Genomic DNA, 21,431 nt, shown 5'->3' on the forward strand with positions numbered 1-21,431 from the left:
TAGGCCACAGGCAGAGAGGGATTATCCATGTGCCAGAGCTGTATCTTGATTGTTGGACACAATCCTGTCATCTTTTCTCTGAACCTCTTTTTACTGTTTTTTCTGAGGGAGCACAATGAGTGAGAAGAGGACATTTTGGTGATGGGGAAGACAATGCTGTAGCTTCTGAGAGCAGCAGAGATTTGAGTTAATCTTGCTCTGAATTAGTGAACTCCTAGATGGCTCTACTACTCATTTGAGGGACCGACCACATTTTAAATCCAGCCTATAACCCTGAAAAACCAAAAATAGTCTAGAGCCTAGAAAATGCAGCACTGACCCACCCCAACTTTTGTGCCAAGAGCATCAGAATCCCCTGCCCCAATAAAAAGAAAGTCAAGTTTATTTATTGATTTCTGTGTACATCCACACCTGAAGAAGCCCTCTCAGATTGTGTCAGTTATTGCAGTGAAGGCAGACTGGAAGTGATGGTTGGATGGTTTTCTTTGGTACATCATTTTTGAGTGCTCTCATAATTTTGAAGGAAAGATCCAGCGTCCTTTAGAAGCCAAGATTTGCATTTCTACAGGAATCAGTTACACCTCCACAAAATGAACAGAAAATTAAAACAGTAGCACAGGGTGCTCTGCCAGTGCACAGATGTCAGCTGGGGACTGGAGTATTTAAAACCTTGGACTTGTGCTGGGCCATGTTCACACCTGTAATCCCGTGTCATTTATGGATCTGATTTGTTGGACACTGTCATGACCCCAGAATTCATCTGAGCAAAGTGTCCTGCTGCTGTAGGCTGGAGTTATTACATTACACCAGGGCTGATGCTTGTACTAGGAAGCAAGTGCCTGCCATGTATGAAAACAGGAATAATGCTGTTACAAGAATGCTTGTAAATATTGTGGTCACTGCCTTTTGTGTGGGTTACATCAAGATTGCATTCAAACACTGATAGGTTAATTACATGTTTCAAAGCTTATTTACTGTGATCTGCGAGGAAACTCTTATTAAAGAAGCGTTCAGCATCTAACAGTGCTTGTTTTCTCTTTCTTCTCCCTCCCCAATGTTTTCTCTAGCTGATTACTCCACATGCCATCCGTGTACAGACGCCTCCCCGACACATCCCAGGGGTTGTAGAAGTCACATTGTCCTACAAGTCTAAGCAGTTTTGCAAGGGAACGCCTGGAAGATTCATTTACACAGGTATGGATGCTTTCAATGTACGGGGGAAATAGGGCAGGCAATATATCACCCTTGCTAGGGCTTCTGCTTTTGTCATTAAAAGCTGTGCTGTATCTTATTATTTTGGCTGAGGACGTCACTGAAGGCAGCAGTTTGAGGCTGGAGTCAGAGCTGGGGGGCTCTAGGGATGAATCTGAAAGCACACCAGTGTGGGATTTTTGTTTGCTTGTTTGTCCTCACAATGGGACATCTCTTTACCCAGGGTGAGAGAGGAAGGAGGGAAACAGATACTCCAGTACTTACCCAACAAAGGAAGAGTGGAAGCACAAGGAACCAGACACACAAACCTGCCTTGAGAAGGATCCTGCTGAACATCTCCATGTCATGCTGTCCAGCAGGTGTTCCAAGGGTTCAAAGCCTGTTTGCTAGCCCATCTCACCATAACTCACTTGTCTCTGGCTTCCAGGGAGCTCAAGTGGCTCTCAGCCCAGTCAGTGCTACAGACACAGAAACTTGCAGTGTCCTTTGGGAGACCACTAAGTTGAGTGATTTGGCCTCAAAAAAACTAACAAAAATACCCCCAAAACACTGGAACATTGCAGGTGCTGTCAGTGTCAAACCACTCTCAGTAGTTATAAGAATGGCCTGGGAAATAAATCAAGTAGCAGCCTAATTTTTTAAAAAGGATGTGTGTCATTGGTTTCTCTGAAGGTGTGTGCTACAGGAATCAGCAGCTTTGCCCTGGTTTTGATGTGATTTTAATGCACTTGTTGTTCACATCTACAGACAGGACTATGCTGGAGCTGTTTGCCTGAACTGTGGTTCAGCACAACCCAGTACAATTCATTTCCTCATCCTCAATTTCCCCTGGAACTTTAGGATCTATCATAAATACTTGTGACGAAGGCATTCTGAGTTCCACTGGGCTCACACATTGCTCCAGCTCTCAGTGGACACACAGGAACTCAAGGCAGAGGAGAGAATTCTGTGCTCCAGCTGGGCAGGAAACTCTCATTTGAATTTTGCTAATACTAAGCAAGTTGAACAAAGGTGCCTTACAATTCTTTCTTGTCTTCTTCAAATACCCTCTCCCCCAGATGAGATTATGCACTGGGTTTCTTTAAACTGACTCTTAAAATTCTCACATATTGCCCTGCTGGCTGAGCAGCAGGCACTTGTGGAAGCTGTGTGTGTTTATTTGGGAGCATTATGATTTCAGCAATGCGTGGGAAATCCATATATTGGACAATAACACACCATATCAAAAAATTAATTAGAGTTTTGAATGTGTTGGAAGAAAAGGAATAGCAAAGGTCAAATTGATGGTGTGAACCATGACAGGAGGGTGCTGCCCAGAGCATTGGACTGTTTGAGGTGAATCCTTTCCATCCTCTCTTTCTAGCAGGAAGTTGTGCTGTCCTGCCTGTTGTCACCCCACGGGGGTGGCTGCCCCTGGGGCTGGTGAAATGGCAGGTATGGATATGGAAGGGAAAAGAAGAGCAAACCTGCTCCCCTTATCTTTGAAAAGAAATTTTTGATTACTTTAAATGTAAAAATGTCCTGGACCCATTTTTGGGTTGCTTTTCAGATCATCATTAATTAGCTTTTCCAGTAAAAAAGAGGGCAGCAGTTTAGCTTGTCTGCCCAGAAGCAGATGGCTGAATGTGGAAATAAAGTGTCCCAGAAGGGAGAGTGTTTCCATGTATGCATTTTTTGGTTGGTGTTTAAAACACAGTATTTTTCATCCAGTAAATGGAAGTTATGAAATACTAAACAATAATGATAAAATCAAAGGTGATGCAGTCCATGGACAATTCTCTCATGCAGTTACTTACAGAGTTACAATAGATACAGAAAAGGTGTTGTGACTGAAATCCTACCTCACACAATTTGCATTTTCCTTTTAGACCCAGCCTGAACTTAAATGTAGCTTTTTTAAAAGGACTAAATGAAACTAAAAACAAAACAATGAATGCATCCTGATCTTCAGAAGTGCCTTCCAGCCCTTTAAACAAAATGCAGGTTCAGTACATGCCTGCCGATTAGTTTTAGTTAATTGAAAATTATAGGATTGACCCAAGAGGAAAATTTTGTTTGCACTCCAATCACTTTTACAAATTAAGGAAAATTACCACAATTTTGTTTAGCTAAGGTTTCACACTGAGTTCACGAAATTAGCTCAGCCATCCCAACAAAGTCAGCACTTTGTTAGTGAGCACTAGAAAAAAACTAATAGTCTGTGGTGTGTACAAACGAAGCATAGAAAAAGCTATGATGCTTTAGAGAACTAGGCCAAGTGGTTTTAATTAGGATTATTGGTTCATTGTAAGTTTTGAAGAACAATCAAACTAGCAGATTAGCTGTTTCTTTTAAAGCTAGAATTTCTTGCCATTCATTTTTCCCATGAGAACTTGTTTTAACTCCCACATAGCACTATTTTTTTTTCTTTTTTTTTCCTTTTCTTTTTTTTTTTTTTTTTTTTTTTTAACAAGGCCTGCAGGAAATGGACCAATTGGAAGTTGGGATACAGTAACATTCCCCAGCATCACTCCAGCCGATGGGAGTTTTTCACAATGTTCTTCAGTGAACTCAGTGTTCTGGAACATATTACAAAACCACAGAGGCCAAATGTTTTCTCAGAGGAGTTTGGCCTCTGTTTTTGGCCGAAAACATTTCAGCATCACTTGCTGCTTATTTACCCTGCTATTAGGAACAAGAAAAGGGGAGCACAGAAAAAGCAGGGGGGGAGAAGCAAAAGAGAGGGTGTGTGAGAGAGAGAGAGAACAAGACCTGGGGTTTGTGGGCGGTGCAGGAGTTGATCAAGCATAGTTTCCTTTCTGGTGAGAATGTCCCTGCTCGTTAATGGTCCCATTTTGTGGTCAGGTCTCATTTAGAAGAAATTATTTTTAATCAGTGTTCAACAAAATATCCCCTCAAGCCACCTGGCTGTAAACTGTTTTTTTCTTACTGTTAAGTAGTTAAGTTCTCAGAAGAAAATACCCAGTGACCCATTAATTTTAGCCTTTTTTTCCTCTTTAACTGCAAATAACTTAGTAACATGATCTCTAAGTAGCCCATGTGCCATCTAGGAATCAAGGTCACATATATACAGAAAAATCCTGGCTTTTGTGAGTATTTCTGAAAGAAATAAACCAGTGTCACCCTGTGCTTACAAGAAAACATAAGTTTTTTATTTTCCATCTGCAGAGCGAGCCATTAGCATGCACTTAGAGAGCAATTATTTCTTAGATTTTAAGCTTTGACATTCCTGAGAGAATGTTATCAGAAATACAGAAGTCTGAACACACTTTCAATGTGTGTTCATTTTGGAATAATATTAAAAATCCATATTACACATGGAAATACCCAGACATGCTGTGGCACTGCTCATCTCTAAGCCTCTTCTGGCACTGGAGAGCACTGAATGAATTCAGCTTTGTGTCACAACTTGGGAGTCAAGTGTGTGTCCCTACCATTATTTTAGAACTGGAGAAACTGAGATAAAGGAAGAGATTAGAGGTACAAATCCATAGGTAGTTTGGCCAGGTGACTCAGGGCATATATATGGTCGACTTAAATGAGGCCTTTGTGATTTTGTTTGGGTTTGTTTTAATTTAAAAAAATGGATGCACCATGGGCAACATGAATTTCACAGATGACTTTTGCAGCGGTTCTAAGCTGCAAGATTTGAGTGGGGCTGCATGACTGTAAGTGAGATTAGAATTTATCTCACTGCTTATTGGAAAGGACATATGGAGGGTCCATAAAAATGCATTATGCTGTGTCTTCTACCACCTGCTCAGTTTAAGATTTTTGTGCTTTTTTTTTCCCAAAACAGAGCAAAGGACTTCCTAGGGGCCAGAAGTACAGAGCTGCGTCACTGAGGTTGTGTGCCACACGGGTTAATTCAGATTCTTGGCTGAGCAGTACCCCAAGTACTGCTCCTCCTTTTGGCAATAGGTGACATGCTTGGATACAGGTTGGAATTCAGAGACCATTTTGATTTGCTTTCGGCCTGCAGGGAGGCTGTGGGCTGAACCCTTTGTGTGCTGACAGGGCTCCAAGAGGAGCAGGCAAGGCCCCCACGGGCCTTTTGGGGTTTGCTGTGAGCTCTGGGGTGGGATGTGTCTCTGGAAGTGCTGCTGATGGGAATGGCTGCATGGAGGATGAGTGTAGGCACAAAGGGCTGGGAATAAGCCCCGTGCTGAGCTCTGGTCCTGCAGGGTGACTGTGGCAAAGGCTGAGCAGGACAGAGTGGACACTGCCAGGAGTGAGCAGTGTTTGTGTTACACTGTTAGGCCACTGTGTGTGGGGAGATGTGGAAATCCTGGTGCTGTGGAGGTCAGGATATTCACAGAATTTCTGGGAAACTGCGTCTGTCTCTGAAATGTCACAGGGATTCTCAAGGAGCTTTTCACTCCCCTACTTGCTGCAAAGAAGAAATGGTCTTGTGGAAAATTCTTCTGAAAACATTTGAGTCTGTGTACAAAGAGGAAGGGCCTTGCAGATCGCAGATTATTTGGGTAGCATTTCCAAAAGTCTTTGTTTTAGGTGATTTAATTTTCAGATTTTTAATTTTAGATGGTTTTATTTACAGAAGCACAGGAGTAGTTGTCTTCTGAGAATCATTGTCTTTTTATTCTTTGAAGGCAAATACCTTCAAGAGTAAGAGAACAAAAACTACCTGTCACCATCTAAAACTTCAGTCCATGGTCCTGGAAGCAGAGGTTGGAGTCAGGTACAGAGATCTGGTCAGAATTGGAATAATTTAAAAGCTGATCTTGAGTCCTTAAATTTCCAACCTGGTAAATTTCAGGGATTTCCTTTGCTAGGAAAATTTTCTCTTTTCAAGAAAGCACCAGTAACTAAGTTCAAAAAGTACATAATCAATGAAACAATCCATTTTCAGAATAGAGGGTTCTGGATTGTAGACTAAAGAAAAGAACATTAACAAAAAGAAAAAAAGGAAGGAAAAAGAAGTGGTGATAAGAGACAGACTGGCTGTCAAGAAGTTCCTGTAGCCCCACTGGAGCTTTTCTTGATCCTTGCAGACTGGAGTTTGACCCTTACACCAGCTAACCTTGGCCATAGCTGTGTGGCTGTTAGTTCCTGGGAAATGTTAAAACCTGGTGGCAGTTATTCTCAAAATCAGTAATCCACAACCTCATTAGTTTTACAATGCCTCATTCATGTGTGTTTATTATTAAATCATGAGCACTTAAATAACTGATTAGTATAAATCAGGAGAGAAGGCCACCATCAACAGAACAATAAAAATAAAAGAAAAAATCCAGCATGTCTGATGCTGTCTCAGGTTTTATCCTGATGTGTTTATAAAATTCTTCAATCTCAAAGATAGGAGGATCATTAAGCTGAAATGAAATATAGAGCACATCACTTCTCCAGAAGAGTGACCAGCTATGAGATCTGGTAGCTAGCAAATGAATGCCATTTGTTTTTAACAGCAGTTTTTATCTGCCTTTCACTAGTAAATATTAATAGTGGTGGCAGAATAAAAAGTATCAGATGTCTTGAAGTTAAATAGTCAGAAAGTGCTGCAGAAGAACAGAAAAAAAAATCCTTCAGTGCAAAGAAATATAAGAAGTTTAAAGTAAGAGCTGTCTGTTCTGAAGAGCAGGAGAGCCCTGTGCTGCAGGTTACCCTGTGCTTTGGATGCTCCCTAGAAAATCTGTTCCTCATCTCAGAGAGGCTCTGTGGAGGAGAGATGGTAAATCCTTTCTCTAGAGCACAATTGAGTAAGGATGAATGAAAACAAACCTTTGTAAATGTACACTTTTACTGGGGAATTTAATTAATTCCTCTGGAAAGAAGCAAAAAAAATTGTTCTAACAACTATTTAAAAAATATCCTAATGCAGATTTTATCTCCCTGTGCCAAGAGTTCCTTCCCAAGTGGAACTTGCCTGGGGACTCCAGAAGCATTTGCCACAGTCCCTGGAGGACTCGTGGCCCCACTGCTGGGTCCAGGAGGCTGCAGGGAAAACAAGGGTGGGGCTGGTGCAGCCTCTCCCTCCAAGCCCCCCATCAGTGATGTGATCTGGGTGTTTCCTGCCCTTGAGGACAAGAGCTGCTCTCAGGAAATCTCTGTTTGAGGTTAAACTTGAACCTGGCCCTTTGTATGTTCCAGTCCATTAACTGAGTCAGTCACCTGCCCTGCCTGGAAACTTTGAGGGGGGAAAAAAAATGGCTGCAATTGTTTTGGAACAAGATTTTATAGATGAAATAATTTCAGCGTTTACTGTTTTGGTGGTGGTTTGGGGTGTTAATGCTGTTACCAAAATATTTGTTTTGAAGCTTGTAAGGACATGCCCAGTGGAGTGAAGTGTGGAGAGTTAGCAGGGTGGAATATTATCAATATTAGGGTGGTTGGTTTGGTTTGCAGAAAGTCAGGAAAGGAAGATGGGAGGAATCTTAATTGATTGCAGGGAGGGGATGATGGAGGTAAACTGGAAAATCCCTATTCTATGCTAATAATAACAGAACCCCCATATCTTTGGTCTTAAACACTGGTAGCACCATAACACCCTGGAAAAAACACCCACTGAAAGTGTGCAGGGTACCTGTAGGACAGCTTCAAAATGAAAGCAATTACAGCAACCGTCAGAATAAAGCTGTCTGGGAAGGAAACATATTATTTTGCATATTTTATGTATACACTTTCTAAGAAATATGACCTTTATTTTCTAGTTAGAGGGAAGTGCAATCAGACTCTACGCAGCAAAGGGTAGCTGGATCATTAAAAAGAATATTTTCTCTGATATTAGAAGTCTAAATTGGCACCAGTCCTTATTCACAACCTTGGCTGTTTCTGTCTGCCCTGAGTTAATAAGTGATAAGGCCAAAAGAGAAATAAATCACTGAAGTCCCTGTCCAAAGAAAACATATTGACTACAGCCAAGCAAATAACAGCCCATAACCAATGGTCCCATTCATCATTCATGTAATAGGGATATAAAGTATTTTCTACCTATGAAACCATAGAGTAGGAAAAAGCCTGATAAGCCCCCAATCTAAACTATGTGATTTGATTATTAGAGGACATGAACTGTTTGTCACATACCTTTAATCTTTAAGATGTGTTGCCATTTCTAAACTATAAATTTGTGGTAAAGGATTAGAAAGCTATTAACAATAAAGGTATAAAATAGACTTTATAAAGATTCCTGCAATTGTCATGCAACCCTGTAGACCCTTGGAACCTTAGCCCATTGAATATAACATTGTTATCTGACCTTCAGAGCCAATAAACATTTTTTTCTTTTTAAATTCCAGACTTCATGATAAATTAACCCTCTGGATTTGCAAATAAGCCTTGTAAATTCTTTTCTTTATCCCCACCCCAATACCTTTAAATTTTCGTACCTTTGCTTCAAAACTCTTATTCCAGACTGAAATTGTTAATCTTTTTTTATTATCCTTTTATCCTCATGTCACTTGATGAGATATCATTCCCTCTTTTTTTTTTAAAAAAAAAAAAAACGGCCAATAAAACAGGGAACTGAGATGAATTTCTAAAAAGTCTGCATTGTGCTGTGTTTCTACAGGGTGCTTCACTGCCTTTAATGTGTGGGTATCCAGGTTAGACAAACACCACAGAAATGGGCAGTTTAGAGTGGCAGCAGAGGCTGAACTGATCATCTTAATGCATTTTGATGCTGTGTGCTAAGATGAGGGACAAGGCACTGTCTCTTTGCTGCTCCAGAAAGCAGAATCCTCAACTACTTGTTTCCATTGAGATGGTTAGTAGACTGGGAATTCTGGCTTCCTCGTGGGAATGCATGTACTTAACTCACCCTTCCTGCCCTTCTTGTGGGGTGCAGCATGTTTTGGTTTCTGCTGGAATGGTGGGCAGGATTTGCTGTGGTTGAAGAGTGGCCAAACTGTGGCTGAGCTCTCAGAGGTGCCCACGCTGGCTCTGGAGAGGGCATCAGGACCTGAATTTAGTGCACAGCTGCCTGAGGAATGTTCTCACACAGCACTGCCTGCCAAATAGTCTCCTTAAGATGTGCTTATCCTTTGAGGTGCTCGTTAGTGAGGGGTCATTTTGCTGAGGCATTTTGTTTCACAAGTGCCCAGCTCTGGGATGTGCAGAATCGTTCCCCTGAGGCAGGACTTGGGCAGCCTCGTTCCTTCTGCTTGTACCAGCATCCCTACACAGCCAGCAGTGCTTATCTAGCCTGGTTAGAGCTTCTGACAGCAGTGACTACAGAGAAGATGTGCCTCAATATAGCCCATGTCTACAGATTCAGGCTTTTTTTGTTAATATATAGATAAAAGGAAAATCTTGTACTTGTAGCCTTTCATCTCAGTGGATGCAAGAGCAATTTATTGCATGGAGTGTGAAGTTCTTTGTACTTTTCTGCTATCTTGCAAGAACTCACACAGACTCTTCTGCTTAGTTATGAAGATATCAAGTGCATAAGTGATGTGGTCTGCCCTGGTGGCTGGATAGAGATGTTGGAAACAGTTTAATCACACTGTGACAAAACTCAATCCTGGCAGCTTCTCAGGCTGCCCCAAAACTGCGGAGTTGCCTCCTGGCACAGTTTACAGTGTCCATCCTTCCTTTATTAGAAGTTATTTTGAGCACTTTTGTATGAAACTTTGCAGTGCAGGCAGGCCCTGTGGGCTGCAGAGCTGCTGTGCTGGTGACACCACAGGAGCCAGCTTGGAAAGGAGTTGTACCCACGGTGTTTTAAATTATGTGAGACATGTGGCAGTGGGCCACGTTTATTTCATGATAATGGCTGGCTAATGTCTTAGAGAAAGCAGAATTTCCTTGAAGATTCAATCTGCACAAAAGTTTCAGCACTCTCAATGAGTTTCCCCGGGACCTCCTGGCAGGTCACTGTCATTGCCCAGCTGCTGCTGTTGCTAAGGGACAACATTGTGGTGCTAAAACTGCTACATTTTGTTGTACATTTAAAAAGAAAATCTCATGCTTGATTGTTTAAGGTCAGCATCTAACTGTATAACCTTCACTGAAAGGAGTTTTGCCATTGGATCTTGCCCCTGGTCTGTTGTGAGCAGTTAATTAAGAAGTATAAAACCATCATGCCTTAATCCTGCCAAGCCAAGCGTATGCTGATGTTTTATTCCACAAGGTAGGACAGTAGTTATTTGATATATTAGAACACCAACATATTAGCATGATGTAAATTAGGCTGTGCTTTTGCACAGCTATTTTGAAGGAACTTCTTCCATTCCACACCAATCTTGGACTGCCAAGGACCAGGGAGTTCATGGCAGTTTATACCTTAGGAAGATGAGTGTGAACCATCCAGGCAGTATCACAAAAGAGTCTGGATTTGGGCAGTTGCTTATGAAGAGCTGCACTCTTGTACAGTTTGCCCTAAGGTATTTGCATGGTCATACCTACTGTTGTTTCATCTCTCAATGTCTTTAACTTCTGTCATCTCCCTTTCCTCCCAAATATGATTTTTCTTCTTTTTCCTGTTGCCATAAATTGTGGTTAACCTCTATGCTTGAAGAGTTGTGGACTTCAACTGCTGTTGGATAGCACCAGGTGCCAGCATTGGTGGTTAAAAAAAGGAAAACCCACACCCAGCAGACAGAGAGTTAATAAAAAAACATCCAAATCACACACAAGCAACAAAGCTAAAACAACCCAACCAAAAAAACACAGGGAGAAACACCACACAAGCAGCTAAATATGGCATTTTTAGGACCCCATGGGACAGAAAACACATATGGCATTTAAGATATTGTAACAGCCATCTAGTAAAAATACATGTTTGTTAAAACAGAAATTGGTGCCAAACTTTTCATTTTAAATCTGTGAAGATTACAGAACAAAATTGGGATACCTATGAACAATTGTGAAGTTCAGTGTCCCTTTTTAGCACTGCAGCATCTTCAGGGTGGGTTTTATAAAAATGTAGTGAACCTCTTGGAGCTCTGATACCCCCTGGGCTGTCAGATGTCATTTAAGATGTGGGGCAATAGTCAGGAAACTTGGGCCTCTACCTGTGCATGGGCTCTGAACAACTTCTCAAATAAGAACTTGTTTGGCTGAAGCTGGGTGAGAAGCATTTCACCCTCAGTGCCCCACATGCCAGGTGCTGTGTAGGAAAGTAACTATTACCCCAAATATTGCAATTACTGAAATACATCTACTTATTGTCCCCTTTTTCTTTTGTTCAGCTTTTTTTTTTCTCCTATCTTTTACCAATTCCCAGCTTTCAGGATAGTTTCTGTAGAAGGCTACAACTCATCGAACAAAAATACGTAGTTTGTGTGCTCAGGCAGTTCCAGCAGCAAGCTTATATTTGTAAAAATGAAAGGCAAGATTTTGCTGCCAGAAGTGACCATGAATTCACATTGAAAGGTCACTTCTGCTACGGAAATATTTTTTCCAAATGTAGATCTCTGACTATTTTCACTACTCCAAAAAGAATTCTCCCTGAAGTTCACAGGCATGTTGTGCACAACTACTAGAAATAGCCATGATATTGCTGTTCCAAAAAACAGGTCTTCAAGTGGCCATCATACTGAAAACAATAATATTTTTTTCTACAGATTTTTAATTTTGAGGTGCTTTTTTGTTCCCTTAAATCCTGCATTAAACTGTGCATGTCAGTTATTTAAAAGGATGAGACTGAGCCGTGCCTCACCTATTTTCCTGAGACTGGATTTTCCCTGGGTGTTTCTGTCACCTCAGGGGCTGTTATTGGTAGAGGAGCTCCCAGCACGGGTCTGGCTGGCCAGGGACAGGAACAAGAACCTGTAACTGGTATCTTTTGTTCTAGGATGAAGAATTCAGTTCAGATTTCCCAAAGATAAGGCCAAGCCTGCACCTCATTTCTTCACCAAAACTGCTCATCCTCATTGCTTGCAAGTTCTGTTAAAAAGAGAAATGAACCCTCTTTAAATTGGGGCCTAAGGGAAAGGATGGAAATGACCCCCCTCCCCTCTCCTATTTCCCCCATTAGACTTTTTCTCACAGATGTTCATGCTGATTAGAGCTGGGAAATAAGGGTATTTCTGTGGACCATGAATATTCATTTGTGTTTTGGCAATGAATTTCCTTCAGTTTCCCTGTAGTGTTTTGCTCCCTGTGAATGTTTGAACAAGTGAGTTTGCTGAAACAATCCCTTCTGAGAAAAACTCAGAGTGTCCTATAGAGAGGGAATTTTCTGTGGTGTTTACCTGGACAAAAGGATGTAAAACTCACTGTTGGTTGTTAAGAAATTTTACTGAAAAGCAGCAAAGACGCAGGTGAGGTGATGCCTTTGCTGAACATATAAATGTAGAATTTAAGTTTAAAAATTGTAACAATCCACTCTGTAATTATCCATCAATAAGGATAAGGCTAGTCAGAAAAACTGTTTGAGAAATACTTTAATTAAACAGAAAAATTGAAGAAAAATATCTCTTTGGATAGTTACTGACTGGGAATAATTAGTTGTGAATTATTTGCCCAGCTGCAGTACTGATGCCCTGTCCAAAGCTGGACTTGCTTCTTGAGGGGTCTGTGATGCCGAATTAGACCAAATGGATCTGAGCAGAAATCTATACAATTTATAGCAGAAAATCCCAGGGATTTTTTTTTTTTATTTTTCCTTTTAAAAATTTTAAAGTGTTATAAAACATTAAATGGAGATTACTGTACCTCCTACTGCTCGATCTTGTAATCCTGCAGTAAATGTGGGGATAGAAATTGCAGCTGAAGTGTAGGGAAGAGCCAGGATCCTGCACTGCAGTCCATGAGCAGCCAGGCCAGGCAGAATGCGTACAGGAATTTGGCAGAATTCCTCCAGCTCCAGTGGGAATCTGCATTTTCCTTTCAAATTGTACCATTTTGGTCCTTGGGATCACCCAAAATTATTTTTTGTGTAGCAACTTAATACTTACCCAGCGTGATCTGTGGAATAATGTACACAATTTTACAATAACTATGTAATTAACTCACTTTGCTACTCCCCTCTCCAGGGAAACTCATGCTTCTATTAATGCTATTAGGAAGGTCCTATGCACAGAACAAAGAAAGTGGTGCAGCAGATGAGTTAACATGATTTGATTTGCAGATGCTTTAAACACTTAGCAGGAGACAGCTACGGAAGCTAATTAAATCACTCTAAGGTGCACAGGATTATCTGCTTTGTAAGAAACAATTTCAGTGAATTATGGTCGCCCTTTAGCTGAGGGGAAGTAAAAAGCATATTTGTTTGGAATTAAATTTCCCACGCAAAGTGCCCATCAGGCCTCTCCTTGCCTGGATTTCTACAAGAGCCTTCTTTTGGAGCCAGTAATTTCTAGGAACCTGGATTTTCATTTTGTAAGCGTGGTGCTGCTTCCAACTTTCTTACGTAAAAATTTTCCTACTTAGCTATTGATTAGGATCTGCCTTTAAGCAGTGTCTGGAGTAAAAAATCGTGTTGGTACATTCACTACCTCTCAGATACTGCATCTTATTTAGTGTACCGGAATTCCCAGTTTAAAGTAATCACAAAATTTATGGAGAAACGGATAAAAAAGGTTGTAAAATATTGATTTGGGGAAAATAATAACACAACTCATCTATAATAAGAAGAAAAATGAAGCAATAATTCAGGTGTATTGAACGGGTTGCTGCTGGAAGTATTGATCCGGTGCTTTAGTGTGCAACATCGCACCTAACACTGCAATGAAAGAACAGCACTGCATTCCCCTGCTCATTATTTCCCAGACACTATTGCCTTGTTACACAGGTCCCACAGAGCCTGGAGTGCCAGCAGGGAAAGAGAGGAACCCCCCAAATAACCACAAACCTGTAATATCTTAATGTTACAGCAGCCCCCTGTAAGAACATGCAGACATTGTGCTCGCATGCTCCTCTTGAGGCAACCTTGGAGTTTGGCTTTGCCTGTTTTGCTCTTTGCTGTATCTCATACTGCCCATGGTCTGTATAAATGGTGCCTTTCTGCTGCCTCTTGATAGCACATAATCAGCAATGGTGTCATTGAGGAAACACACTTCCCTTAAATATTGACTTTCAGGATCCTTGTGTAAAAATTCCCAATCTTGTTGCAGTGTTTCATTACTGTGGCAATAAGCAAAAGTTGAAAATAGGACAGCAAAGGTCAGTGGAATTTTAAAATAAGCACCCCGACATTTCCACAGCATTAAACTCCATCATGCAACATTGCATTTCTGTTTATCTGCTGACATCTGCAAAGGTACCACACTTGATTGTTTGGCATAAATAATTTAGCAGCGAGAATTTTATAATGAGCACAGATAAGATTTACCTATAAAATGAAAAAAAGGAAATAATTAAGGAGAAATTGTGTGAGATAAAAAAAACCCCAGTGAATTCCTGTAAGAGGGCAACGTTTTAGCACTTGTGGAGGCAAAGGTGCATCCTGCTCTGTGAGGAAGCTGCTCTGTATGTGCTGCAAATTCACTGCATCCCATGATCATTATCTAGAAATAGGAGCCAGACTAGATGATCAAGTTCTGAACAGATCAGGCCTCCTGCAAATTTCAGCCAACATTGATCTGCAGGATTTGCTCTGGATCCTCAGCATTGTTGGGTTTGTCCTTTCCCCCCCCTTTAATCCATACAGCGATGGGGGCAGAGTGAAGCAGACACTTCTGCTCAAGGAATGGGGGGAAGGGAGGAAAAATGAGAGGAAGAAAATAATCTATGGCTGATGCAGAGGCCAAAGGAAATTGCTTTCTGTGAACTGCAGGGCCCTGCAGTAGGAGTTGAGCCACTGATGGCTGTGGTGCCTCTCCCAGAGCTCTCCCTCCATCCCTGTTTTCCCTGGCCTGAGGATGAGCTGTGGCTGCAGCCCTGGCAGGTTTCAGACCCTTTCATTTGCATGTGGTGAGCAGAAAACGTGCAATTGTTTTTGTAACCTAAATAACATCTCTAGTTTAGAAGCCCCGGGGGAAAATCCTTGTCAGGCTGAGCTGGCATGATGATAAATGGGTGAGGTTTGTGTTCTGGCTCTGTGGGGACTCGTGGGGTGAGCAAAACCCTCTTCTCTTGCACCCTTGTCACTCCACTCAGGAAGGGACAATTGCATTAGGAACATGCTGCTGCCTTTGGAAGGAGGTAGGACCAGGCATTTCCATTCACTGGAAGAATTCTTTTCTTGTGAGTTGAGGTGTTGGGGCTGTAGCATCTTTTCAAAGCACTGGCAATGCCTGTGGGGTTTTTCTGCCTTTGGTGATTCCAGTCATAGGACATGTAGTAATTACATATCCTCTGAACAGAGAGAGACATAGTTGTCCCAGGAAAATCCTGGGAAACTGTGTAGAAGCTGTAAGAACTTAGAAGAAAAGAATTCAAACAATTATTATCTCCCTTTCTGTAAGCATTGTTTATAGATATAGCTCTCCAGAGTATACTCTTCATAATTCACCAGTAGTGTGAGAGAAAATTCCTAAAAGCCAATCAAGTCTTAAGATCACCATTGTTTCTATAAAAACTATAGATTTCTAATAACCAAGTGTCTTTTCATGCCTTCTGATGATAGAGTCTCTGTATCACCTTTAGCTCTCCCCGATACCCCTTCAGTGATAAGGACAGACAGAAAATGTGTGTTAAATCTAACTCAGGAAACAACCATGGCATGGGGTGTTAGCAGAGCAGTTCATCAGTACACGTGTGTGTTTTTAGAAAACAGTTTAAGGTTTACAGTTATTGGCCAATCACAGTTTTCTTACAGAAAAAAAAAAAGAAATTCCTGGGGATTTGTGTAATAAAGTTTAAAGCTGCATGAAATTCATCACAGATATTTTCTCAAATTTCTGCAGTAATTCCCTAATAACTTTTGTCCCTTTAGATTTTGCAAATTTGATAATTTGAATTTTTATGGAAGATGGGTTTTTTTCCCCCTGAAGTGCTAGTTACACTGCCAGATTTTTTTTTCCTTAGGAAAATTGATTTTTTTCACATACACTTTGATAATGAAAATGTCTTTTGCACTGAAATTTATTAAAAATGTGTCTCTTTTGTTTATTCCCTACTTTTTTCTGTAAGTTCAGAGTATTTTTAAACATTTTAAAGAAAACTGATAAAGGCTTTATATTTACATACATTTCTACATAATTTTCACTGTATTTTTTGTTTAAAAATATGTAAATCAATTTGTATGCTTTAGGATTCAAGAGCATCCTTACATAGAAGCAGCCAAACAACTTGGAAGTGAAGGAAGCTCTTTAGGGTACTTAAGTGCTTGATTAAATTAGGAATCTAATTGTCAACCACTGCACATGTTCATGGGATTATTCTAAGATTCACAATACCTATAGTCTTTACAGTTTTGACTGCCTGACTACAGGCATTTAGGGGATTTTCCATCTTGTATTTTAATTTCCACCCCCCCATTTCAGGGCTGTGCTGACCAATAGGTTTGGTTTGCCTTGGGTCACCTCCCTGTTCATCCTGAGTGAAGCCCCCTCATTTCTCTGCTGGCAGCACTGGCAGGATCCTCTCTCAGCATTTGCTTGGTGCTGCCCTTAGCTCCTCCAGGGCATCTTCCGCCTCAAAAACCTCTCTTGGACCATTGCTGCTGAAGGGAATCTGGGTCACCTTTAGTATGATTTAAGATCCTAATCAGTGTTTTTTAGTTGTAGGTGCAGGTACTGTGGGTAAAGCCACACACTGATTTGGACCCCATGTGCTTCTTGGGCAAAATCAATATTATCTCTGTCTCCTCTTGGCTTTCATTTCTGCTCTTGTTTTGGTAGTTCCATGAAAGTATTTATCCTTTTTAATATGGCCTGAGCAGAGCTTCTTTGCAGAGCACTTGGGCAGTTCTGGTACTGCTGGTAAAGGATTTTATGTACACAGAGTTTGCTTGTGAGAGGCTTTCCTGTAACACGTGTCTGCAGCCTGAGTTCTTCTAAGCTCTACTCTGGTAAAACAGAGGGGAGAAAGGATAGAGCAGGTATTTTTATGTTAAATTGCTCAGAGCTTATTTAGGTGAAGAATTACTCCTTGCTTTTCTTTAGTAAATTGTACAGCTGCTTTTTTTTGCAGTCATCTTTTTTGCATTTTGAACTTTGTTATTCTGATGATGCTGAAAGACAAAGACACAAACTCCTGTCCCTAATTCACTCCAAAGAATGTACCATCTCTTTCTATGTTCTTGTTAAAACCCAATTGTGTGCAATTTGTAGGAAATTGAAACCACATTTTTCACTTAACTTTCCAAAATTAAAATTTATGAGGAAAAAGAAGCAATAAAGCAGTTACAATCTGGTCATCTATTATTATCTCTGTGGTTGGAGTAGTTCCACATTTGAAGAAAGTGACACTGAAAGGTTATCAAGCTTGTATGTATCAGTAATTTCACTTCTCTTATTCTTTCAAACCACAAGAACTGCTGAAGTTAGTGTTATGCAATTGGAAATTATCTTGGTGAAAAAGGACTTGGGTGATCTATAAAAACAAAGCTTTTCTTCTAACTGAGAAACACGGAGCAGGATTCATTTTCCTTATTCATTTCAAAATATTGATGTTAAAATAAATTTAACAGATTGTGCTCCTTAAGCTGATTTAACAGAACACGTGAAAAAGCTGAATTTTCCTCTAGATCTATTTCTATGTATGTGTTTCCCATTATTTTTCTGCTTTTGCTTTTGCATTTCCCCTCTACTCTGAGAACAATGGGAATGACAGTCCAACACCAGGAATCTCAACTGCTCCAGCTCTAGAATGTTAGTGGCACTTGCTTTAGTTTTCTCATTTTGCCTTTTTTGTCTCTGAATTAAAATCAAGCCAAATGATGGATGCCCATTACAATCAATTGTTTCAGACAAGCCACCAAAAGTATTGTAGGATTCATTTACATTTAATCAAATTACACTTTATTTGCAATTCAGGGAAATGAGAACTCTGCAGTAAATCAAATATTTCCTCTCCAAGGGCCCCATTCAGCAGAAAACATCCACAATCTTCCAAGCTGGTGCCTCAATGTATGTAGCAAATCTTCCAGTGGGAGGAGAGCTTGTGCCAACAAACCTTCTATTGCAGCCTCTGCAACATTTTTAGGGTTGTGGACACCTAAATATTTTCCAGTACAAATGCAGACCTTTGAACAATGAATAGTGCAGTGGCTTTAAGCAGCTGACAACAGACTTGCACCTCTCTTGGCTCCCTTTCATGGGCCACCAAGAAACAGCTGCAGGACTTCTGGGGTCCAGGAGTTTTGTACACCACAGGTTGGAAAATACTGCTTTTCCTCTGTGAAATGAGTTATGAAATGGGAAATTAATGAGAGTCACTGAATGTCATTTTTTGGGGGTGATCTGACATGTCTCCAAAAGCTTTCAGGATGACTAGGAATAAATTAAGAATACAAATACATTAAAAAAAAAAAAAACTTCAAATAGAATAAATTCTACTTGAAGGCATTAGTACAAGGATGGGCCGATACTAATTTTTACTCATTAGTGCCTTATGAAGTTGAAAATCTGTATGTGCTTGGAATGGGAGGTTATCATTGACTGACAGCTCCTTTCCTCTGCATTTTACTACTGAAAAACTGTGCCCAAAAGGCAACTCTTCTACCCTTGCCCAGCACAGCACAGAGAAAGAAATTTTGAATTTTGTCCCTTGTGCTTATTTACAGATTTAGTTCACTAAAACTTGACTGATTGAAGGATCTCAATTTCTCCTGATGCCTCAGACAGTTCAAACTGCAGGTCCAAACACTGGAGAGCAGCAGCTTTTCTTCCAGTGGCAGAAAAGCCTCTTTTGAGTCTCAGGCTTCCTTTGTAATTTTGACCCTGTTACTTAAAGTCAGAATTTTAATTGCGTTTAGAGTCCTGAAAGTTCATTTAGGTGCCTACTGGGATTTTTAAATAGGCATAGGTACCTAAATTTTATGGCTTTGTGGCTGTTTGTTCCCCAGCTCTGAAACTGAGAAATAATTCAGGGCTGCTATAAATTACAGGGAATGTATGATGCCAAATAATGTGGAAAGAGCTCTTATACTGAGGGGAAAAAAACACTGCATAGGTTCACAACAAAGAGGGTGACTTCATTCTTGCTGGTGGAAATACATCTTCTTTGCTGGGGAAATATCCTGAAACTTAAGGTCTCCACAGCCATAATCTGATTAAAATACAGAGCTGAAAAAATTCTGACCAAATCATGTAATGTGTTCTTTAATCCAGTGAGATTTGAAGGCCTAAGAAATAATAAATAATGATTTGCATGCTTAGTAGTTGAATGTCATAAAAGTCAACCCTGAGTACTTTTTCAAGAGTACTTGAAACTAAATTCTGTCATCTGACACTTACACCAGAGTTCAGTGGGTCAGTTTAGCTGATGGTGAATGCTGCCTATAGAATATTATGGGATTTCATATTATAAGAAGCTGTAAACCAGAGTTGCATTGGTCCTACCTCTCCCTTTCTAATTATTTAATTTCAGAATATTTGAATGTTAAGAAAAAGTATTTTTTCTAGCTTTGTTCCAGGTGCCCAGGAGATGGTGTATTTAGTTTCCTTTTATTTGTGTTTCAGTACTTCCCTTTTTACTTTATATTTGTGATAAAGTACTGAAATAGTAGTTTTTGAAGGGAACTCTGTTTTGTTGCTGGTGTGGGGGGAATTGCAGAAGGAAAGGGAACAAAAGGAAATGACAGGTAGAGCAGGTGAATCCCATGGGAGCTTTTTCCTTTTCCTTTGCTCTTTCACTTTTGTTTTGTTCAACAAGCAAAGTTTGGAAGAAAAAGGTGCCATTGCATTTCCCTTTGCTTTTTAGAGAAAGCATCAGCCAATTTGCATGTCCTAGAATTAACTATCATTGCTGTGTCTCCCCCAGCTTCAGCTTGGGTGAGTGAGGATCCATCTGCTCCAGCAGGATGCACAGAACCTTGTCAGTGCCCATTTGTTACTCAATCAGCTAAAATTTAAGTTTATTTTCAATAACTGCTTTTACCACTGAGTGTGTATCATGCTCAGATAGGGAAGAGACCACACAGAATGTAGAGATCAAGTGAGAAACAGTGAGAAAACCCCACTGGTGGGAATCTCCTCTAAGGTGTGGTCAGCCCCCCTGGCTGTGCCCAGGCTCTGCAGGGATGGACACAACTGCCCAGGGGCACACATGGGCTGGCCAGCAGCAACACAGGGCCTTCTGTGCAACACCAAAGTGATTTCTTCTGAAGCCCAAGATGCTGGACCTTTTGCAGTCCCATCCCTTTTCCTGTGTCCTGTTTGGTGAAGGAAGGTGTCCTGACAGAGAGGATGGGCTTGGCATGCACGAGGAGCATGTGGAGGAGGGAAAAGCTTCCCTGGAGCTGGGATACACTGCCCAGGAGAGCAGGAGGCAGAGATGCTCCAGGGCAGTTGTGCTGGGGCTGGTTTGGAGCAGGAGCATCAGTGCATCCTCTGTGCACATTAATTAACTCTGGCAGCCAGGTGCTTAAAGCTTCACACACTCAGGGCCTCCCTGAGTTTGCCTGTTTAAGCTCACTCTTGCATAGTGCTGATGGACCCAGAAGTGTATTTATATCATTGCTTACTGCCTGGAAAGCTGCAAATCAGTTCCTGATAAATATGCCACTTCCAGCAAGATTAATGCTAAATTCCTCCTTTTAGAGCAGCAATTTGCAAATCGCTAAATTAGATTTTAACATTCAAATGCTCTTTTTTCATGTCACACTTGCAGTATCTTTGTTTTTATCACCTGATGATACTGTTTGTGTTGATATTGAACTTTGAGGCATATTAATACAATACACATAGATTTTGATGGCAATTTTTTATGACAACAGTTCTTATGAAATCTACTAGAAAAAAATTGTGCAGAGTAATGTAATCCATTACAGAAGGTTTGCTTTTGTTTTGAATTGGATTGAAAGCACATATTTGTTTTATACAAGAGAAAATAGCAATACTATGCTACTTGGAAGGTATTTTATTGATAACTTCAGAGCTGAGATCTGAATTTTCCTATAGGCTGCCAATAATATCTAGAAAATTAGGAAATAAATAGTAGTGCATGATTATAAACCTATGTGATGGTATCTGATTATCTATCTATCATCTATCTTTCATTCTATTTACTGATAATTTCACGATCTTTAATCTGTGCATTCCACCTCTGTGTTAAGTAGGGAAATTTTAATATTTCTGATTTTGGAAAAAACAATCCAGTTCAAGCACAGGGATGTGATTACTGCTCTGGGGTGCCATCACCCAGCTCAGATGTTTTGCTGTGTATCCCAAACTCAGCAGTGACCACTGAAGAATCATTCATTCCTGCTGTAA

At 40.5% G+C, this 21,431-nt stretch overlaps 1 protein-coding gene across 4 annotated transcripts in view; it reads left to right on the forward strand.

Annotated features, from left to right (window-relative positions):
- EBF1 (EBF transcription factor 1) overlaps positions 1-21,431 on the forward strand; it is a 266,899-nt gene that overhangs the window by 206,163 nt on the left and 39,305 nt on the right. For all 4 annotated transcript variants that reach the window (XM_066559952.1, XM_066559953.1, XM_066559951.1 and 1 more), the window contains exon 10: positions 1,068-1,194. In XM_066559952.1, coding sequence (XP_066416049.1) covers positions 1,068-1,194 — 127 coding nt within the window. The remainder of the gene's footprint in view (positions 1-1,067; positions 1,195-21,431) is intronic.

This window comes from Molothrus aeneus, chromosome 15 (assembly GCF_037042795.1).
Source record: "Molothrus aeneus isolate 106 chromosome 15, BPBGC_Maene_1.0, whole genome shotgun sequence".
Classification (NCBI taxonomy): Eukaryota; Metazoa; Chordata; class Aves; order Passeriformes; family Icteridae; genus Molothrus; species Molothrus aeneus.